The 16,899-nt window shown below is 41.1% G+C and overlaps 1 protein-coding gene across 7 annotated transcripts in view; it reads left to right on the top strand.

The window, feature by feature from the left end:
• The window catches only part of DOCK3 (dedicator of cytokinesis 3), a 666,839-nt gene that overhangs the window by 482,926 nt on the left and 167,014 nt on the right, over window positions 1–16,899 (top strand). For all 7 annotated transcript variants that reach the window (XM_030934847.1, XM_030934917.1, XM_030934886.1 and 4 more), the window contains one exon: window positions 15,462–15,550. In XM_030934847.1, coding sequence (XP_030790707.1) covers window positions 15,462–15,550 — 89 coding nt within the window. The remainder of the gene's footprint in view (window positions 1–15,461; window positions 15,551–16,899) is intronic.

Below are 16,899 nucleotides of genomic sequence, written 5' to 3'. Positions count from 1 at the left end.
GTGTATCCATCTGGTTCTGGACTTTTCTTTCTCAGGAGACTTTTTAATTACTGATCCAATCTTGCTATGCATTATTGGTCTGCTGAGGGTTTTTCTTTCTTTCCAATTCAATCTTGGTAGGTTGTATGTTTCCAGGAGTTTATTTATTTTCTCTAAGTGTTTCAGTTTGTCAGCATATAGTTGTTTATAATAGTCTCTAATGATTCTTTGCATTTCTGTAGTATCAGTTGTAATGTCTTCTTTGTTTCTTGTAATTTTGTTTATTTGGGGCTTCTCTCTCTTTTTTTTTTTTTTTTTTTTTTTTTTTTTCTTGGTTAGTCTAGCTAGCAGTTTATCAGTTTTGTTTATGTTTCTGAATAATCAGCTTTTCATTTTGTTGATCCTTTGTTTTGTTTTTCTTCAGTCTCTATTTCATTTTGCTCTTTTCTTCTGCTAGTTTTGGGTTTGGTTCATTATTCTTTTTTTTTTAGTTCCTTGAGATATGTTGTTAGATTGTTAATTTGTAATCTGTCAACTATTTTACGTAGGCATTTATTACTATAAAATTCCCTCGTAGCACTGCTTTTACTGTGTCCTACAGGTTTTGGTATGTTGTATTCCAGTTTTCACTTATTTTGAGATTTTTTTTATTTCCATCTTAATGTCTTTGTTGACCCAGTGGTCATTCAGGAGTATGTTGTTTAATTTCCATGTATTTATATAGTTTCTAAAGTTCCTCTTGGCTTTGATTTCTAGTTTTATTCCCTTGTGGTTTGGGAAGATACTTGATATGATTTCGATTTTTTTAAATGAGTTGAGGCTTGTTTTGTGACCTAACATTTGATCTTTCCTGGAGAATGTTCTTTGTGCTGATGAAAAGAATATATATTCTGCAGTTGTTGGCTAGAGTGTTCTGAAATGTCAGTTAGCTCCATTTGGTCTAAAGTGCAACTTAAATCCAGTGTTTCTTTGTTGATTTTTTTTGTCTAGATTATCTGTGGAATGCTGAGAGTGGAATGTTAAAGTCCCCCACTATTATTGTTTTGCAGTTTATCTCTCTCTTTTTAGCTTTAATGACATTTTCTTTATGAATGCAGGTGTTCCAATGTTGGTTACATATATATTTAGAATTTTTTATTAGAATTTTTTTATCATCTTGCTGGATTGGTCCCTTTATCTTTATATAATGACCTTCTTTGTTTCTTTTTACTGTTCTTGACTTAAAGTCTGTTTTCTCTTATAGCTATTCCTGCTCGCTTTTGATTTCCATTTGCAGGGAATATCTTGTTTTCATTTCTCTATTTTCAGTCTGTATGTGTCTTTACTGCTAAGGTGAGTTTCTTTTTTTGTTTTGTTTTGTTTTGTTTTGTTTTGAGACAGAGTGTCGCTCTGTTGCCCAGGCTGGAGTGCAGTGTTGCAATCTCAGTTCACTGCAACCTCTGCCTCCCGAGTTCAAGTGATTCTCCTGCCTCAGCCTCCCAAGTAGCTGGGACTACAGGCACACACCACCATGCCCAGCTAAATTTTTTGTGTTTTTAGTAGAGACGGGGTTTCATCTTGTTGGCCAGGATGGTCTCCATCTCTTGACCTCATGATCCACCTGCCTTGGCCTCCCAAAGTGCTGGGATTACAGGCATGAGCCACTACACCTGGCCTGAGTTTCTTGTAAACAGCGTGTAGTTGAATTGTGGATTTTTAAAAATCCATTCAGCCATTTTGTATCTGTAAAGTGGAAAATTTAATCTATTTATGGTCAGCGTTATAATTGATATGTGGTGCTTTGTTTCTGTCATTTCTTAATTGTTTTCTGATTGTTTTATACAGTTTGGTTCCTTTTTCTTTTACTGGTTGTTGTGGTTTGCTGGACTTCTGCAGTGGTACCATTTGAGTTCTTTCTCTTTCTCCATGTGATTACTTTGCCAAAGAGATTTATACTTTCGTGTGTTTTCTTTTCTTTTTTTCTTTATTTGAGACAGAGTCTTGCTCTGTTACCCAGGCTGGAATGCAGTGGTGAGATCTTGGCTCACTGCAGCCTCCACCTCCTGGGTTCAAGTGATTCTCCTGCTGCAGCCTCCTGAGTAGCTGGGATTGCAGATACGTGCCATCATGCTCAGCTAATTTTTTTGTATTTTTAGTAGAGATGGGATTTCACCATGTTGGCCAGGCTAGTCTCAAACTCCTGGCCTCAGGTGATCTGCCTGCCTCAGCCTCCCTAAGTTCTGGGATAAGAGGCATGAGCCACTGCGCCTGGCCGTTTTGTGTGTTTTAATCTTGGTAAATGTCATCCTTTCACTTGCAGGTTTAGGACTCATGAGAATTTTTTTGTAGGGCCAGTCCAGGGGCAATGAATCCCCTTAGCATTTGCTTGTCTGGGAAAGATTTTATTTCTCCTTCACTTATGAAGGATAATTTTGCTGTGTATAGCATTCTTAGCTGTCAGATTTTTTCTTTTTCTTTTTTCTTTTTTTTTTTTTTTTTTTTTTGAGACAGGGTCTCACTCTGTCACCCAGGTGGGAGTGCACTGGTGTAAATACAGCTCACTGCAGCCTCAACTTCCCAGGCTCAAGCAATCTTCCTGCCTCAGCCTCCCATGTTGCTAAGACTTCAGGCACACTTCACCACACCCAGCTAATTTTTTTTTTTTTTTTTTTTTTTTTTTTTTGTCGAAGATTGGTTCTTGTCATGCTGCCTAGGCTGTTCCGAAACTCCTGGACTCAAGTAAGCCTCTGCCTCAGCCTCCCAAAGTGCTGTGATTACAGGCATGAGCCACTGCTTTTGGCCAGATTTTTTTCTTTTAGTTATTTAAATATATTATCCCATTCTCTTCTGGCCTGTGAATATGTGAATAGATGATTATCTCTTGCTATTTTTAGGATTTGTATTTCATCTTTGATTTTAGGCAGTCTAACTATAATGTGTTGTGGAAACGACCTTTTTGCATTGTATTTTTATTTTCCCGGGGATTGCTGAGTCTCTTGTATCTGAAATGTCTAAATCTTTTGCTGGACTTGAGATGTTTTCATTTATTGTTTAGTTAAATACATTTTCCAATCCTGTCTTTGTCTCTTTGACCTTGTGGATATTGATAATTTTAATATTTAATTGTCACAAAGGCTTTGCTTAGTCTTTTTTATTCCTTTATTTTTGTCTGATGGGATTATTGCAAAAGATGTCTGTTAATGTTCTGAGATTCTTCTACCTATTCTAGTCTACTGCAGAAGCTTTCAACTTTAACTTGTAGTTCCTATAGTGAATTCTTTAATTGCAGAATTTCTTTTTTTTAATTTTTATTTTTATTTTTTATTTTTTTAATATACTTTAAGTTCTAGGGTACATGTGCACAATGTGCAGGTTTGTTACATATGTATACATGTGCCACGTTGGTGTGCTGCACCCATCAACTCATCAGCACCCATCAACTCGTCATTTATATCAGTTATAACTCCCAATGCCATCCCTCCCCACTACCGCCTCCCCATAATAGGCCCCAGTGTGTGATGTTCCCCTTCCCATTTCCAAGTGATCTCATTGTTCAAATCCCACCTATGAGTGAGAACAGGTGGTGTTTGGTTTTCTGTTCTTGCGAAAGTTTGCTGAGAATGATGGTTTCCAGCTGCACCCATGTCCCTACAAAGGACATGAACTCATCGTTTTTTATGGCAGCATAGTATTCCATGGTGCATATGTGCTACATTTTCTTAATCCAGTCTGTCACTGATGGACATTTGGGTTGATTGCAAGTCTTTGCTACTGTGAATAGTGTCGCCATAAACATACGTGTGCATGTGTCTATATAGCAGCATGATCTACAATCCTTTGAGTATATAAACAGTAATGGGATGGCTGGGTCAAATGGTATTTCTAGTTCTAGATCCTTGAGGAATTGTCACACTGTCTTCCATAATGGTTGAACTAGTTTACAGTCCCACCAACAGTGTAAAAGTGTTCCTATTTCTCCACATCCTCTCCAGCACCTGTTGTTTCCTGACTTTTTAATGATTGCCATTCTAACTGGTGTGAGATGGTATCTCATTGTGGTTTTGATTTACCATCTCACACCAGTTATAACGGCGATCATTAAAAAGTCTAAATGTCTTTCAAATGGTGAATGAATGAACTAAATACTTCTCAGCATAGAAAAACTACTGATACGTACAGTAACATGGATGAATTTCTCAAAGCATTATGCTAAGTGAAAGGGGCCAGTCTCAAAAGGCTGCACTTTGTTTGATTCCATTTATATGACATTCTAGAAAAGGCACAACTATAGTGATGAAGAACAGACCTATGGTTGCATTTGTTAAGTATAGGGGAAGGGCTTGGCTTACAAATAGACAGCAAGGTCGAACTTTTAAGATCACATGATTGTACATGTGTGGTGTTATTTCTGAGGGCTCTGTTGTGTTCCATTGGTCTATATCTCTGTTTTGGTACCAGTACCATGCTGTTTTGGTTCCTGTAGCCTTGCAGTATAGTTTGAAGTCAGGTAGTGTGATGCCTCCAGCTTTGTTCTTTTGACTTAGGATTGTCTTGGCAATGCAGGTTCTTTTTTGGTTTCATACGAACTTTAAAGCAGTTTTCTCCAATTCTGTGAAGAAAATCATTGGTAGCTTGATGGGGATGGCATTGAATCTATAAATCACCTTGGGCAGTATGGCCATTTTCATGATATTGATTCTTCCTATCCATGAGCATGGTATGTTCTTCCATTTGTTTGTGTCCTCTTATTTCACTGACTAGTGGTTTGTAGTTCTCATTGAAGAGGTCCTTTACATCCCTTGTAAGTTGGATTCCTAGGTATTTTATTCTCTTTGAAGCTATTGTGAATGGAAGTTCATTCATGATTTGGCTCTCTGTTTGTCTGTTACTGGTGTATAAGAATGCTTGTGATTTTTGCACATTCATTTTGTATCCTGATGCTTTGATGAAGTTATTTATCAGCTAAAGGAGATTTTGGGCTGAGATAATGGGGTTTTCTAAATATACGATCATGTCATCTGCAAACAGAGACAATTTGACTTCTTCTTTTCCTAACAGAATAACCTTTATTTCTTTCTCTTGCCTGATTGCCCTAGCCAGAACTTCCAACACTATGTTGAATAGGAGTAGTGAGAGAGGGCATCCCTGTCTTGTGCCAGTTTTCAAAGGGATTGTTTCCAGCTTTTACCCATTCAGTATGATATTGGCTGTGGGTTTGTCATAAATAACTCTTTACTATTTTGAGATACGTTCCATCAATACCGAATTTATTGAGTGTTTTTAGCAGGAAGGGCTGTTGAGTTTTGTCAAAGGCCTTTTCTGCATCTATTGAGATAATCATGTGGTTTTTGTCTTTGGTTCTGTTTATATGCTGGATTACATTTATTGATTTGTGTATATTGAACCAGCCTTGCATCCCAGGGATGAAGCCCACTTGATCACGGTGGATAAGCTTTTTGATGTGCTGCTGGATTACAGTTTGCCAGTATTTTATTGAGGATTTTTGCATCGATGTTCATCAGGGATATTGGTCTAAAATTCTCTTTTTTTGTTGTGTCTCTGCCAGGTTTTGGTATCAGGATGATGTTGGCCTCATAAAATGAGTTAGGGAGGATTCCCTCTTTTTCTATTGATTGGAATAGTTTCAGAAGGAATGGTACCAGCTCCTCCTTGTACCTCTGGTAGAATTCAGCTGTGAATCCATCTGGTCCTGGACTGTTTTTGGTTGGTAGGCTCTTAATTATTGCCTCAATTTCAGAGCCTGCTATTGGTCTATTCAGGGATTCAACTTCTTCCTGATTTAGTCTTGGAAGAGTGTAAGTGTCCAGGAAATTATCCATTTCTTCTAGGTTTTCTAGTTTATTTGCATAGAGGTGTTTATAGTATTCTCTGATGGTAGTTTGTATTTCTGTGGGGTCGGTGGTGATATCCCCTTTATCATTTTTTATTGTGTCTATTTGATTCTTCTCTCTTTTCTTCTTTATTAGTCTTGCTAGCGGTCTATCAATTTTGTTGATCTTTTCAAAAAACCAGCTCCTGGATTCATTGACTTTTTGGAGGATTTTTTTGTGTCTCTTATCTCCTTCAGTTCTGCTCTGATCTTAGTTATTTCTTGCCTTCTGCTAGCTTTTAAGTGTGTTTGCTCTTGCTCCTCTAGTTCTTTTAATTGTGATGTTAGGGTGTCAATTTTAGATCTTTCCTGCTTTCTCTTGTGGGCATTTAGTGCTATAAATTTCCCTCTACACACTGCTTTAAATGTGTCCCAGAGATTCTGGTATGTTGTATCTTTGTTCTCATTGGTTTCAAAGAACATCTTTATTTCTGCCTTCATTTCGTTATGTACCCAGTAGTCATTCAGGAGCAGGTTGTTCAGTTTCCATGTAGTTGAGTGGTTTTGATTGAGTTTCTTAGTCCTGAGTTCTAGTTTGATTGCACTGTGGTCTGAGAGACAGTTTGTTATAATTACTGTTCTTTTACATTTGCTGAGGAGTGCTTTACTTCCAACTATGTGGTCAATTTTTGAATGAGTGTGATGTGCTGAGAAGAGTGTATATTCTGTTGATTTGGGGTGGAGAGTTCTGTAGATGTCTGTTAGGTCTGCTTGGTGCAGAGTTGAGTTCAATACCTAGATATCCTTGTTAACTTTCTGTCTGGTTGATCTGTCTAATGTTAACAGTGAGGTGTTCAAGTCTCCCCTTATTATTGTATGGGAGTCTAAGTCTCTTTGTAAGTCTCTAAGGACTTGCTTTATGAATCTGGGTGCTCTTGTGTTGGGTGCATAAATATTTAGGATAGTTAGCTCTTCCTGTTGAATTGATCCCTTTACCATTGTGTAATGGCCTTCTTTGTCTCATTTGATCTTTGATGGTTTAAAGTCTGTTTTATCAGAAGCTAGGATTGCAACCTCTGCGTTTTTTGTTCTCCATTTGCTTGGTAGATCTTCCTCCATCCCTTTTTTAGCCTATGTGTGTCTCTGCATGTGAGATGGGTCTCCTGAATACAGAAAACTGATGGGTCTTGACTCTTTATCCAGTTTGCCAGTCTGTCTTTTAATTGGACCATTTAGTCCATTTACATTTAAGGTTAATATTGTTATGTGTGAACTTGATCTTGTCATTGTGATATTAGCTGGTTATTTTGCTTGTTAGTTGATGCAGCTTTTTCCTAGCATCGATGGTCTTTACATTTTGGCATGTTTTTGCAATAGCTAGTACTGGTTGTTCCTTTCCATGTTTAGTGCTTCCTTCAGGATCTCTTGTAGGGCAGGCCTGGTGGTGACGAAATCTCTAAGCATTTGCTTGTCTGTAAAGGATTTTATTTCTCCTTCACTTATGAAGCTTAGTTTGGCTGGATATGAAATTCTGGGTTGAAAATTCTTTTCTTTAAGAATGTTGAACACTGGCCCCCACTCTCTTCTGGCTTGTAGAGTTTCTGCCGAGAGATCTGCTGTTAGTCTGATGGACTTCCCTTTATGGATAACCTGACCTTTCTCTCTGGCTGCCCTTAACATTTTTTTCTTCATTTCAACTTTGGTGAATCTGACAATTATGTGTCTTGGAGTTGCTCTTCTCGAGGAGTATCTTTGTGGCATTCTCTGTATTTCCTGAGTTTGAATGTTGGCCTGCCTTACTAGGTTGGGAAGTTCTCCTGGATAATATCCTGCGGAGTGTTTTCCAACTTGGTTCCATTTTCCCCGTCACCTTCAGGCACACCAATCACACGTAGATTTGGTCTTTTCACATAATCCCATATTTCTTGGAGGCTTTGTTCATTTCTTATTACTCTTTTTTCTCTACACTTCTCTTCTCGCTTCGTTTCATTCATTTGATCTTCAATCATTGATACTCTTTCTTCCAGTTGATCGAGTTGGTTACTGAAGCTTGTGCATTTGTCACGTATTTCTCGTGTCATGGTTTTTATCTCTGTCAGTTCGTTTATGGCCTTTTCTGCATTGATTATTCTAGTTATCCATTCTTCCATTCTTTTTTCAAGATTTTTAGTTTCTTTGCACTGGTTACGTAGTTCCTCCTTTAGCTCTGAGAAGTATGATTGACTGAAGCCTTCTTCTCTTAACTTGTTAAAGTCATTCTCCATCCAGCTTTGATCCATTGCTGGCGATGAGCTGCGTTCCTTTGGAGGGGGAGATGTGCTCTGATTTTTTGGATTTCCAGCTTTTCTGCCCTGCTTTTTTCCCATCTTTGTGGTTTTATCTGCCTTTGGTCTTTGATGACGGTGACAAACTGATGGGGTTTTGGTGTGGGTGTCCTTTCTGTTTGTTAGTTTTCCTTCTGTCAGTCAGGACCTTCAGCTGTAGGTCTGTTAGAGTTTGCTTGAGGTCCACTCCAGACCCTGTTTTCCTGGGTATCAGCAGCAGAGGCTGCAGAAGATAGAATATTGCTTAACAGCGTGTGTTGCTGTCTGATTCTTCCTCTGGAAGCTTCGTCACAGGGGTGTACCCTGCTGTGTGAGGTGTGAGGTGTCGGTCTGCACCCAGTGGGGGGTGTCTCCCAGTTAGGCTACTCAGGGGTCAGGGACCCACTTGAGCAGGCAGTCTGTCTGTTCTCAGATCTCACCCTCCATGCTGGGAGATCCACTGCTCTCTTCAAAGCTGTCTGACAGGGTCATTTACCTCTGCCGAGGTTTCTGCTGCTTTTTATTTAGCTATGCCCTGTCCCCAGAGGTGGAGTCTACAGAGACAGGCAGGCCCCCTTGAGCTGCAGTGGACTCCACCCAGTTCAAGCTTCCTGGCAGCTTTGTTAACCTACTTAAGCCTCAGCAATGGTGGGTCCCCCTCCCCCAGCCTCACTGCTGCCTTGCAGTTAGATCTCATACTTCTGTGCTAGCAACGAGGGAGGCTCCGTGGACGTGGGAACCTCCTGTCCAGGTGTGGGATATAATCTGGTGTGCTGTTTGCTAAGACCCTTGGTAAAGCGCAGTATTAGGGTGGGAGTTACCCAATTTTCCATGTGTTGTTTGTCTCAGTTTCCCTTGGCTAGGAAAAGGGATTCCCTTCCCCCTTTCGCTTCCCAGGTGAGGCGATGGCTCGCCCTGCTTCAGCTCTCGCTGGTTGGGCTGCACCAGCTGACCAGCACCGATTGTCTGGCACTCCCCAGTGAGATGAACCCGGTACCTCAGTTGAAAATGCAGAAATCACCCGTCCTCTGTGTCGCTCGTGCTAGGAGCTGGAGGCTGGAGCTGCTCCTATTCGGCCATCTTGCTCCAGGAACTCAATTGCAGAATTTCTATCTGGTACTTTAAAAAACTGTCTCTTTAGGCCGGGCGTGGTGGCTCAAGCCTGTAATCCCAGCACTTTGGGAGGCCGAGACGGGCAGATCACGAGGTCAGGAGATCGAGACCATCCTGGCTAACATGGTGAAACCCCGTCTCTACTAAAAAAACACACCAAAAAAACTAGCCGGGCGAGGTGGTGGGCGCCTGTAGTCCCAGCTACTCGGGAGGCTGAGGCAGGAGAATGGCGTAAACCCGGGAGGTGGAGCTTGCAGTGAGCTGAGATCCGGCCACTGCACTCCAGCCCGGGCGACAGAGCAAGACTCTGTCTCAAAAAAAAAAAAAAAAAAAAAAAAACTGTCTCTTTGGTAAATTTCTCATTCATATCCTGAATTGTTTTTCTGAATTCTCTTGTATCTCACTGAGCTTCTGTAAAATCAAAATTTTGAATTCTTTATGTGGGATTTCAAAAATTTCTTTGATTAAGATCTATTTTTGGAGACTTATTATGTTCCTTTGGAAGTGTCATATTTCCTTGCTTTTTCATGTTTCCTGTGTCATTACATTGAAATCTGTGCATCTGGAGTAACAGTCACTTCTTCCTGTTTTGAATTTACTTTAGTAGGGAAAGACCTTTTCCTAAAGATCTATGGTGTCTGTGGTGTTGGTTGGGTAGGGTACTTTGGCTTTGACTCTGGTGTGTGCATTAGTGTCATCTCTGTATGATTTCTTTGGTTGTAAACAGCATTAGTGGCATCTGTGATTTCCTTGATAGGTTAGGGTACAGTTATTAGTTAAGGCTGTGGAGAAGTTGTGCTGGGGACTAGGATGGCAGGTGGGTCAGTGATAGTGTCACTGGGCAGTGTACACTGGCAGCCATGTTGGCAATTATTGTTGTGTCAGTTGGTGGGCCTCCACATGGCTTGCTCAGATGCTGGTAGTGGCAGTGGTGGGTTGTACATGTGGATAGATTCTTAGGTTCCTGGGCAGTTACATGGCATGAGTGATAGCAGTAGCAGGAGTGGGACAACTCTCTGGGTCCTGAGTGATGTGTGTTGATGTTGGTGGTGGCTCTGAGGGGCTGGGTAACCCAATCTCCAGGAACTCAGGTGTCACTTGCAGGTAGGTGCAGATGAGGTGATAGCAGCCAGGAGTTTATGCCCCCAGGAGAAGTATTCAGGTGCCTGAAGTGGTTGGGTTGGGTATTTGCCAGGACCCTAGGCTGTGTTCTCTTGTCACACAGCAGAGAATGAAGCTGGACTAGGTAGGCTTGTGCTCAGACCTTCGAATGGTGAGAACAGCACTAGCCGTCATGGACAGGGCACTCCGCAGGCCCCAGGTGGAGTACTCAGGTGAGGGGTATTAGCAGCTGTGCTAACACCCTGTCACAATAGAGGGTGGGGTCATCCTCGGTGACCAGAGCCTGGGCCAGCGGGTGGGAATGCACATTCCTCACACCCTAGTCTCAATGGGGCTTGCTCCCTGGCTCTGGCAGGGGTAGCCCACCTCAGCTGCAGGAGCCCCACCCAACTGGTGATCAAGTCCCAGTGGCAAATTTTACGCCACTTGCATCCCAGTCTCCATCCTGGTGGCACTCACTTCTCATCTCCAGCAGCTACACCCCATGCCTTGCTTGCTTCTTAGCTCTGGCTGTAGGTATGCTTCCAGCATACTCCCCAGTCCCAGTAGCGACAGCTCGAGTTTCTGTCATGCCTCAGCCCTGGCACTGCTGGGCTGCAGGACAGCAAGCAGTCTGTCAAAGGCTAGGTTTGAAAATGATATCCTGCTCCTCAGACATTTCAGGGACGAGGTGTCAGGGGAGGCTGGAGAAGCAAATAGACTCAGGAAAGTTTTCCACCTCTTGGTGAACCTGCTTCTGCACCTTGTACACCTGCAGAGCTGCTTAACCACAGGTGCTTTTCACTCTGTTCTCTTCAGCTCCTTGTTCTGGGATACAGGGACAATTCTCTGGACACTTTGAAGATCTTCCTAGGGATCTCCCACTAACTTCAAATCAAAGAGTGACAGAGACTGCAACAGAGCCACTTGGGCCTCTTAGAGCAGAGGATACAGAGCAGTGGGGTGGGTCCCTCAATTCAGTGAGCAGACAAGAGACAAAGGCTGACTTAGGTTTTATTTTCATCATGAGCTTGCAGAAATATATTTTTTCTTGATGCTCAGTGATTACATTCAAAAGTTTATTTTGAATGTAATATTATTTATCATTCACTGACAGGTCATTTGTAGCTTCACAAAAAAAAAAAAAAAGACAGGGAACGGGAGGGATGGAGCTAGTGAGACTGTGTCTAATATAATCTGTGTGTGCATTTCTGTGGGTTTGAAAACCCACTTGCTCTTTATACTAATTCAAACTAAAGAATTGTGAGTAAGAATAGCTTTAGAAAGTGCACATCTAGGCTGTGCACAGTGGCTCATGCCTGTAATCCTAGCACTTTGGGAGGCTGAGGCAGGCGGATCACTTGACGTCAGGGGTTCGAGACCAGCCTGGCCAACATAGTGAAACCCTGTCTCTACTAAAAATACAAAAATTAGCCAGGCATGGCAGCGGGTGCCTGTAATCCCAGCTACTCAGGAGGCTGAGGCATGAGAATCGCTTGAACCAGAAAGGCAGAGGTTGCAGTGATCCGAAATCGTGCCATTGCACTCCAGCCTGGGCAACAGAGGGAGACTCCTACTCAAAAAAAAAAGAAAAAAAGAAGATGTAGTACATCTGTCACCACATAGTGAGGTTTAAGAGTTTAGAAAGCAATTTTATCTAAATATACCTTTAATAACTACATCAGATATAACGTGAGGATGCTGCTAAAGGAATGGAAGAGTAAGATAGGCATGAAATGATGAAGACTTTTATAGGGTTAGGACTAAAGAGAATAATTTTAAAATCTGAACAATTGGCCCAGGTGTGGTGGCTCATGACTGTAATCTTAGCACTTTGAGAGGCTAAGTAAGGCAAGAGGATTGCTTGAGCCGCAGGAGTTTGAGACCAGCCTGGACAACATGGTACAACCTTATCTCTACAAAAAAAAAAAAAAAAAAAAAAAAGACAAAAATTAGCTGGGTATGGTCGTGTGTGCCTGTGGTCCCAGGTACTCTGGAGACTGAGGTAGGAGGATCACCTGAGCCTGGGGAGGTCAAGACTGCAGTGAGCAGTGATCACACCACTGCACTCCGGCCTGGGAGACAGTGAGACCCTGTATAGATCAGTCAATAGATAGATAGAAAGAAAGAATTCATTGTTAACAGCATATAGTATTTGAAAGCAAGTATTGTATTAAGAGAATAAAAAGAAGCGTTGGTAATTGAAGGTAAATTGATGCCTTTGTAACAATAACTTGGCAGTTCTGCAAAGCTAAATCTTGTTTATGGCCAGTCATGAGTAGACTGCAAAATTTCGAGAGTTCACCCTTTGCAGCCTGTGAATGAATCTGCATGACATTTGATTTCAAACCATCTTTCCTTTGGAGCTAGCAGGAGCTTCTTTAAAGCATACTTCCAGCCACTGGTGCTCCCATCCTCCTTGATTCAAATAGGCACAAATATGGCCATCCATTTTTCCTTTACTTTTCCCAGAAATGTGATTGTTTTCACTGCTCTTTTACTGTTTTCCTCTTAAGATAAATATAGTAATGATTTCGTAAGATGACCATAATGCAGAATGTTTTCCTAAATATCTGCGTTTAGTGTAATGTAATTCTGATGCAGAATGATGGCAAAGTTTTAATTAGCAACATTTAAGCTATAAGAAATAACCAGTTGACCTTGGCAATTATTCCATTTATTTATTCAACAAATATTATATTAAGCACTTATTATGTGCTATAAGTTTTGCTACATGGTGGAGATGATTAGCAAGACACAGTCCTTATCATCTAAGGACTTGCAGTCGGGTGAAGTAGACAAATAGGTGCCCTAAAATATAATAGGCATTCTTCTAGAAATCAGAATTCAGCAAAGACCCAAAAGAGGTAGTGGTCAGGTCTAAGGTAGGGATGTTGAGAATGGAGAATAATAGAGCAAGCTGGAAAGGATTCATAGAAAAAGCAATATTGAACTGAATCCTTTAAAAAAAAAAAGGGGGAAAGAAAGGAAATAAATACAATTAATAGAGTCTTTGTAGGCTTTTTCAATGTAAAGGAGATCTGGAGAGGTAAGAGAGGACCCTGATGAGTCTGCCTTAAATGACTTGCTGAAAAGTTTGAACTCTAACCTGTGAAGGGCATTAAGAAGGGTGGCCATATAACCAAATTGACATTCTGGAAAGGAAGATGTGTAAAAGACCAGTTAGAAGATTATTGTACTGGTCCAGAAGAGAGATGATAATGACGAAACCAAGACAATGAAGAGGGAGGAGAGGTCAAATGTGAGATTTGATTATTGCAAAATCTGTAGGATATGGTGAACGCTGGAAGGATATAGTACTACTGAGTTCCTCTCAGTGAGAGGGCATCTCTGGGTCCAGTCAGGTTGGGGAGAAATGAATTTTTTTGGCCATGTAGATCAGGAGCTTAGGATGAGTCTGGGCTGGAGACAATGCTTTGGAGCTTGGCAGTAGTTGAAGCTATGGGAATGGTTGAGATTGCCCATGAAGGCTTGTAGAGTAAGAAAGAAATGGGCTGAAGGCGGAGCTGTGAAGGTCACTAATAGGTAAGGGATATGCAAGGGGAGAGGAATGGCAGGAACAGGCTGTCAGTTGTCTAGCATCTGAATTATATGTGTTGGGTGGAGGGGTAGATGTGAGTGAAATAATACAGATTGCCACTGTTGGTATGACTGACAAAACTCCAGCTGCATTATACCACCAAGGGACCAGTGAGTATTTTATTGGAGAAAAACTGAAATTGCCCCATCCAGTAGGGGAGGTAATTTTCAAGGCTTTTAATTTCCTGCTAAGTTGCTAAATCACAAGAGATTGTTTTAAAGGATACTCTTCCCTCTTTCCTTGTTTGGAAGGAATTCTATAGGCAGAAAGTTATTCTCAGAGCCCTGGGCTGTGAGAACCTCCTTTAACCATTCATCACAACAGCTCTGAGTAAATGAGGCATATTTGTATGGCTAAGGAGTCCAAAGAGCCACTGACTGGGTAGCAGTTAGTTAAGCTAGTAACTAACCTGCTTTATCTCTGAGTGGCCTCTATTCCAACCCTTTTATTTAGAGACCTGATACGCTTCATACTATTGGATGGCACATTCTATAACTCTTACTGGGGTGTCCTCCTGGAAGTGGCCATGCTGAACTGGACACATCTGAGTAATCCATGGAAAGTTCCATGGGTTCTCCTTTTTGCATGGGTCCTGTTTTCTGAGATAGGTAGATCCATACCTTCCTAACCAACAGGAGAGGGGGTAGAACCAGGGCTGTGGGAACTCCCTGAGTGTCAAATGGAATTTTCAAGAGATTACCCTCATCTTTTTCCAATTGTTTTATTAAGGTGTCTGTACTAGCATAAGGAATTCGTGTCTCTGTTCCTAAACTTTGTTCCAAATGGTTATGTGGTTGCAGTTCTCCAGGAATTGACCTTTAGAAGGAAGACACTAAAACATCGGAATGTAACAGAAATGCACTGTTATTCCTCCCCTCTTTTGTCTCTATCCCATGGTTCCTAGGAAGCAGCTTTATTCCTAGGAAGGAACTTCATTCTTACACATTTAGGCATCAGCTTTGTCTGCTAAGTCCTCCTTCTCTCTGACCACAGAAGACTTCATGGTAAATCAAGCCCACTGCTCTCACAAGCTTTTCTTCTTAACTTGGTCTGGTTGAAACATAGCTTCATGCAAATAGTATCAACATTGCTTATAGCTTAGCAGGGCTTTCCTTTGGGGCCAGTCATAATGACAGTTGTATGATAGTAAAAAACCAATGCCAAAGCAGTTTCTAAACAGTAGTACTTGTTGAGAGGAAATGTTTTTCCTCTTATCAGGAACTTTCCTCTGGGACCTGTTTATATGTCTGTGTGCACGCATGCAATGGGTGCTAGAAAAGAAACAACGTTTCATGTGGGATAGTGTTACTTCTGAGAGAAGGAATTTTGCCAATTAAATATTTGTAGGGATTCATTTTAGAGTTTCTATCCTTTGCCCAAGTATGTCTTTTGTGCTTAATAGGAAATGAGCCTTGTTTAATTTAGTAAAACATAACACCATTTCTTTAGGAAAGTGAGGGATCCTTTTCCCTTCGAACTTAAGTGTTACACATTGGAACATCAGACCAGGTGTTTAAAATACTTGAGTGCTATAACACCTGTCCTTCTGTTATAGGTGCAACAATGAGAGTGAGTGGTCCCAGATCCACGAGAACATCATCCGAAAGTCCAGTGCCAAGTACTCTGCCCCCAGCGCCAGCCATGGTGAGGTACTTCTCTGACTAGAACATTTTGTGTTGCATTTGTAGTTGCTAATCATATAGTACTTCAGTTGGTTGGTGCAGATTGCCTGCTGTATTCCCTACAGACATTTATTCTGTCCAGGCATTTCCTACTCATTCTTTTTGTAGTAATTTGAGGCCTTCCCTAATATCTGCTGACCAAAATACATTTTCTGCTTTTTCTAGGATGAGTTCTATATGCTTTGATAGGTAACTTGAGTTCTAATTCAAATCCAGAGTGAGCAAAAATATTGCAGGGTTTGTTACATTGTGAAGTCTATGTTTGCCTAAAAAAGATTATACGCAGCCAAATAAATATCTCTCTATATATATAGCTAGGTATCTATATAGATATAGACATTACACACTTCTCTTTCTATTTCTGAAAGACTGACCATAATAGAATCAGTGATTAGTCTGTCAGTATCAGTCATTCTGAAACTAGAATGGAAAATCTTTATTTCAAAGAAGCTTCATTTTAGCTCAACTTCTCCTTTTCCTTTTCCCTTCCTTTCTTTAAAAACTCTGTTTAAATAATTTCTATAAAATCTCAGTACAGTTCTACATATTGTATTGTTTTCTAAGTTAAACATTAATGCTTGATTAAATTAGAAACATTATTTAAAAGCCTATGTGCGGCCGGGCGCGGTGGCTCAAGCCTGTAATCCCAGCACTTTGGGAGCCCGAGACGGGCGGATCACAAGGTCAGGAGATCGAGACCATCCTGGCTAACACAGTGAAACCCCGTCTCTACTAAAAAATACAAAAAACTAGCTGGGCGAGGTGGCGGGCGCCTGTAGTCCCAGCTACTCGGGAGGCTGAGGCAGGAGAATGGCGTGAACCCGGGGAGGCGGGACTTGCAGTGAGCTGAGATCCGGCCACTGCACCCCAGCCTGGGTGACAGAGTGAGACTCCGTCTCAAAAATAAAAATAAAAATAAAAATAAATAAAAGCCTATGTGCCTTTATAGACCCTTGCAAATAGCTATCTAATTTACGCAGAACCAGGTTACTCCTGATAGTTTTTACCTCTAAATCATTTTATAACCTCTTTTACATAATCCTCTTTGTTTTAACTTGCATAGACCTTGTTGGAAATTATAAGTTGTCCTTAAATGACAGTGTAAAATCACTGAGAGGCAAGCAGTTTCTAAAGAGTAGTACATGTTGTAGAAAACTTTGTTTTTTCTCTGTTGGGGTGAGCAGATACTTGACTAGGAGGATCCTTAGAGGAGATCCACACCAGAGACTGCCAAGATTGAGACCTTCAGCGGTAACAACTTGATTCCTCTAAAACCCTAGTGGGGGTTTAGGCGATATCTGAGAGCCTCTC

The sequence above is a fragment of the Rhinopithecus roxellana genome, chromosome 1 (genome assembly GCF_007565055.1).
Source record: "Rhinopithecus roxellana isolate Shanxi Qingling chromosome 1, ASM756505v1, whole genome shotgun sequence".
Classification (NCBI taxonomy): Eukaryota; Metazoa; Chordata; class Mammalia; order Primates; family Cercopithecidae; genus Rhinopithecus; species Rhinopithecus roxellana.
Note: the sequence above shows the minus strand (reverse complement) of the source record. Positions and strands in the feature narration are given on the sequence as shown.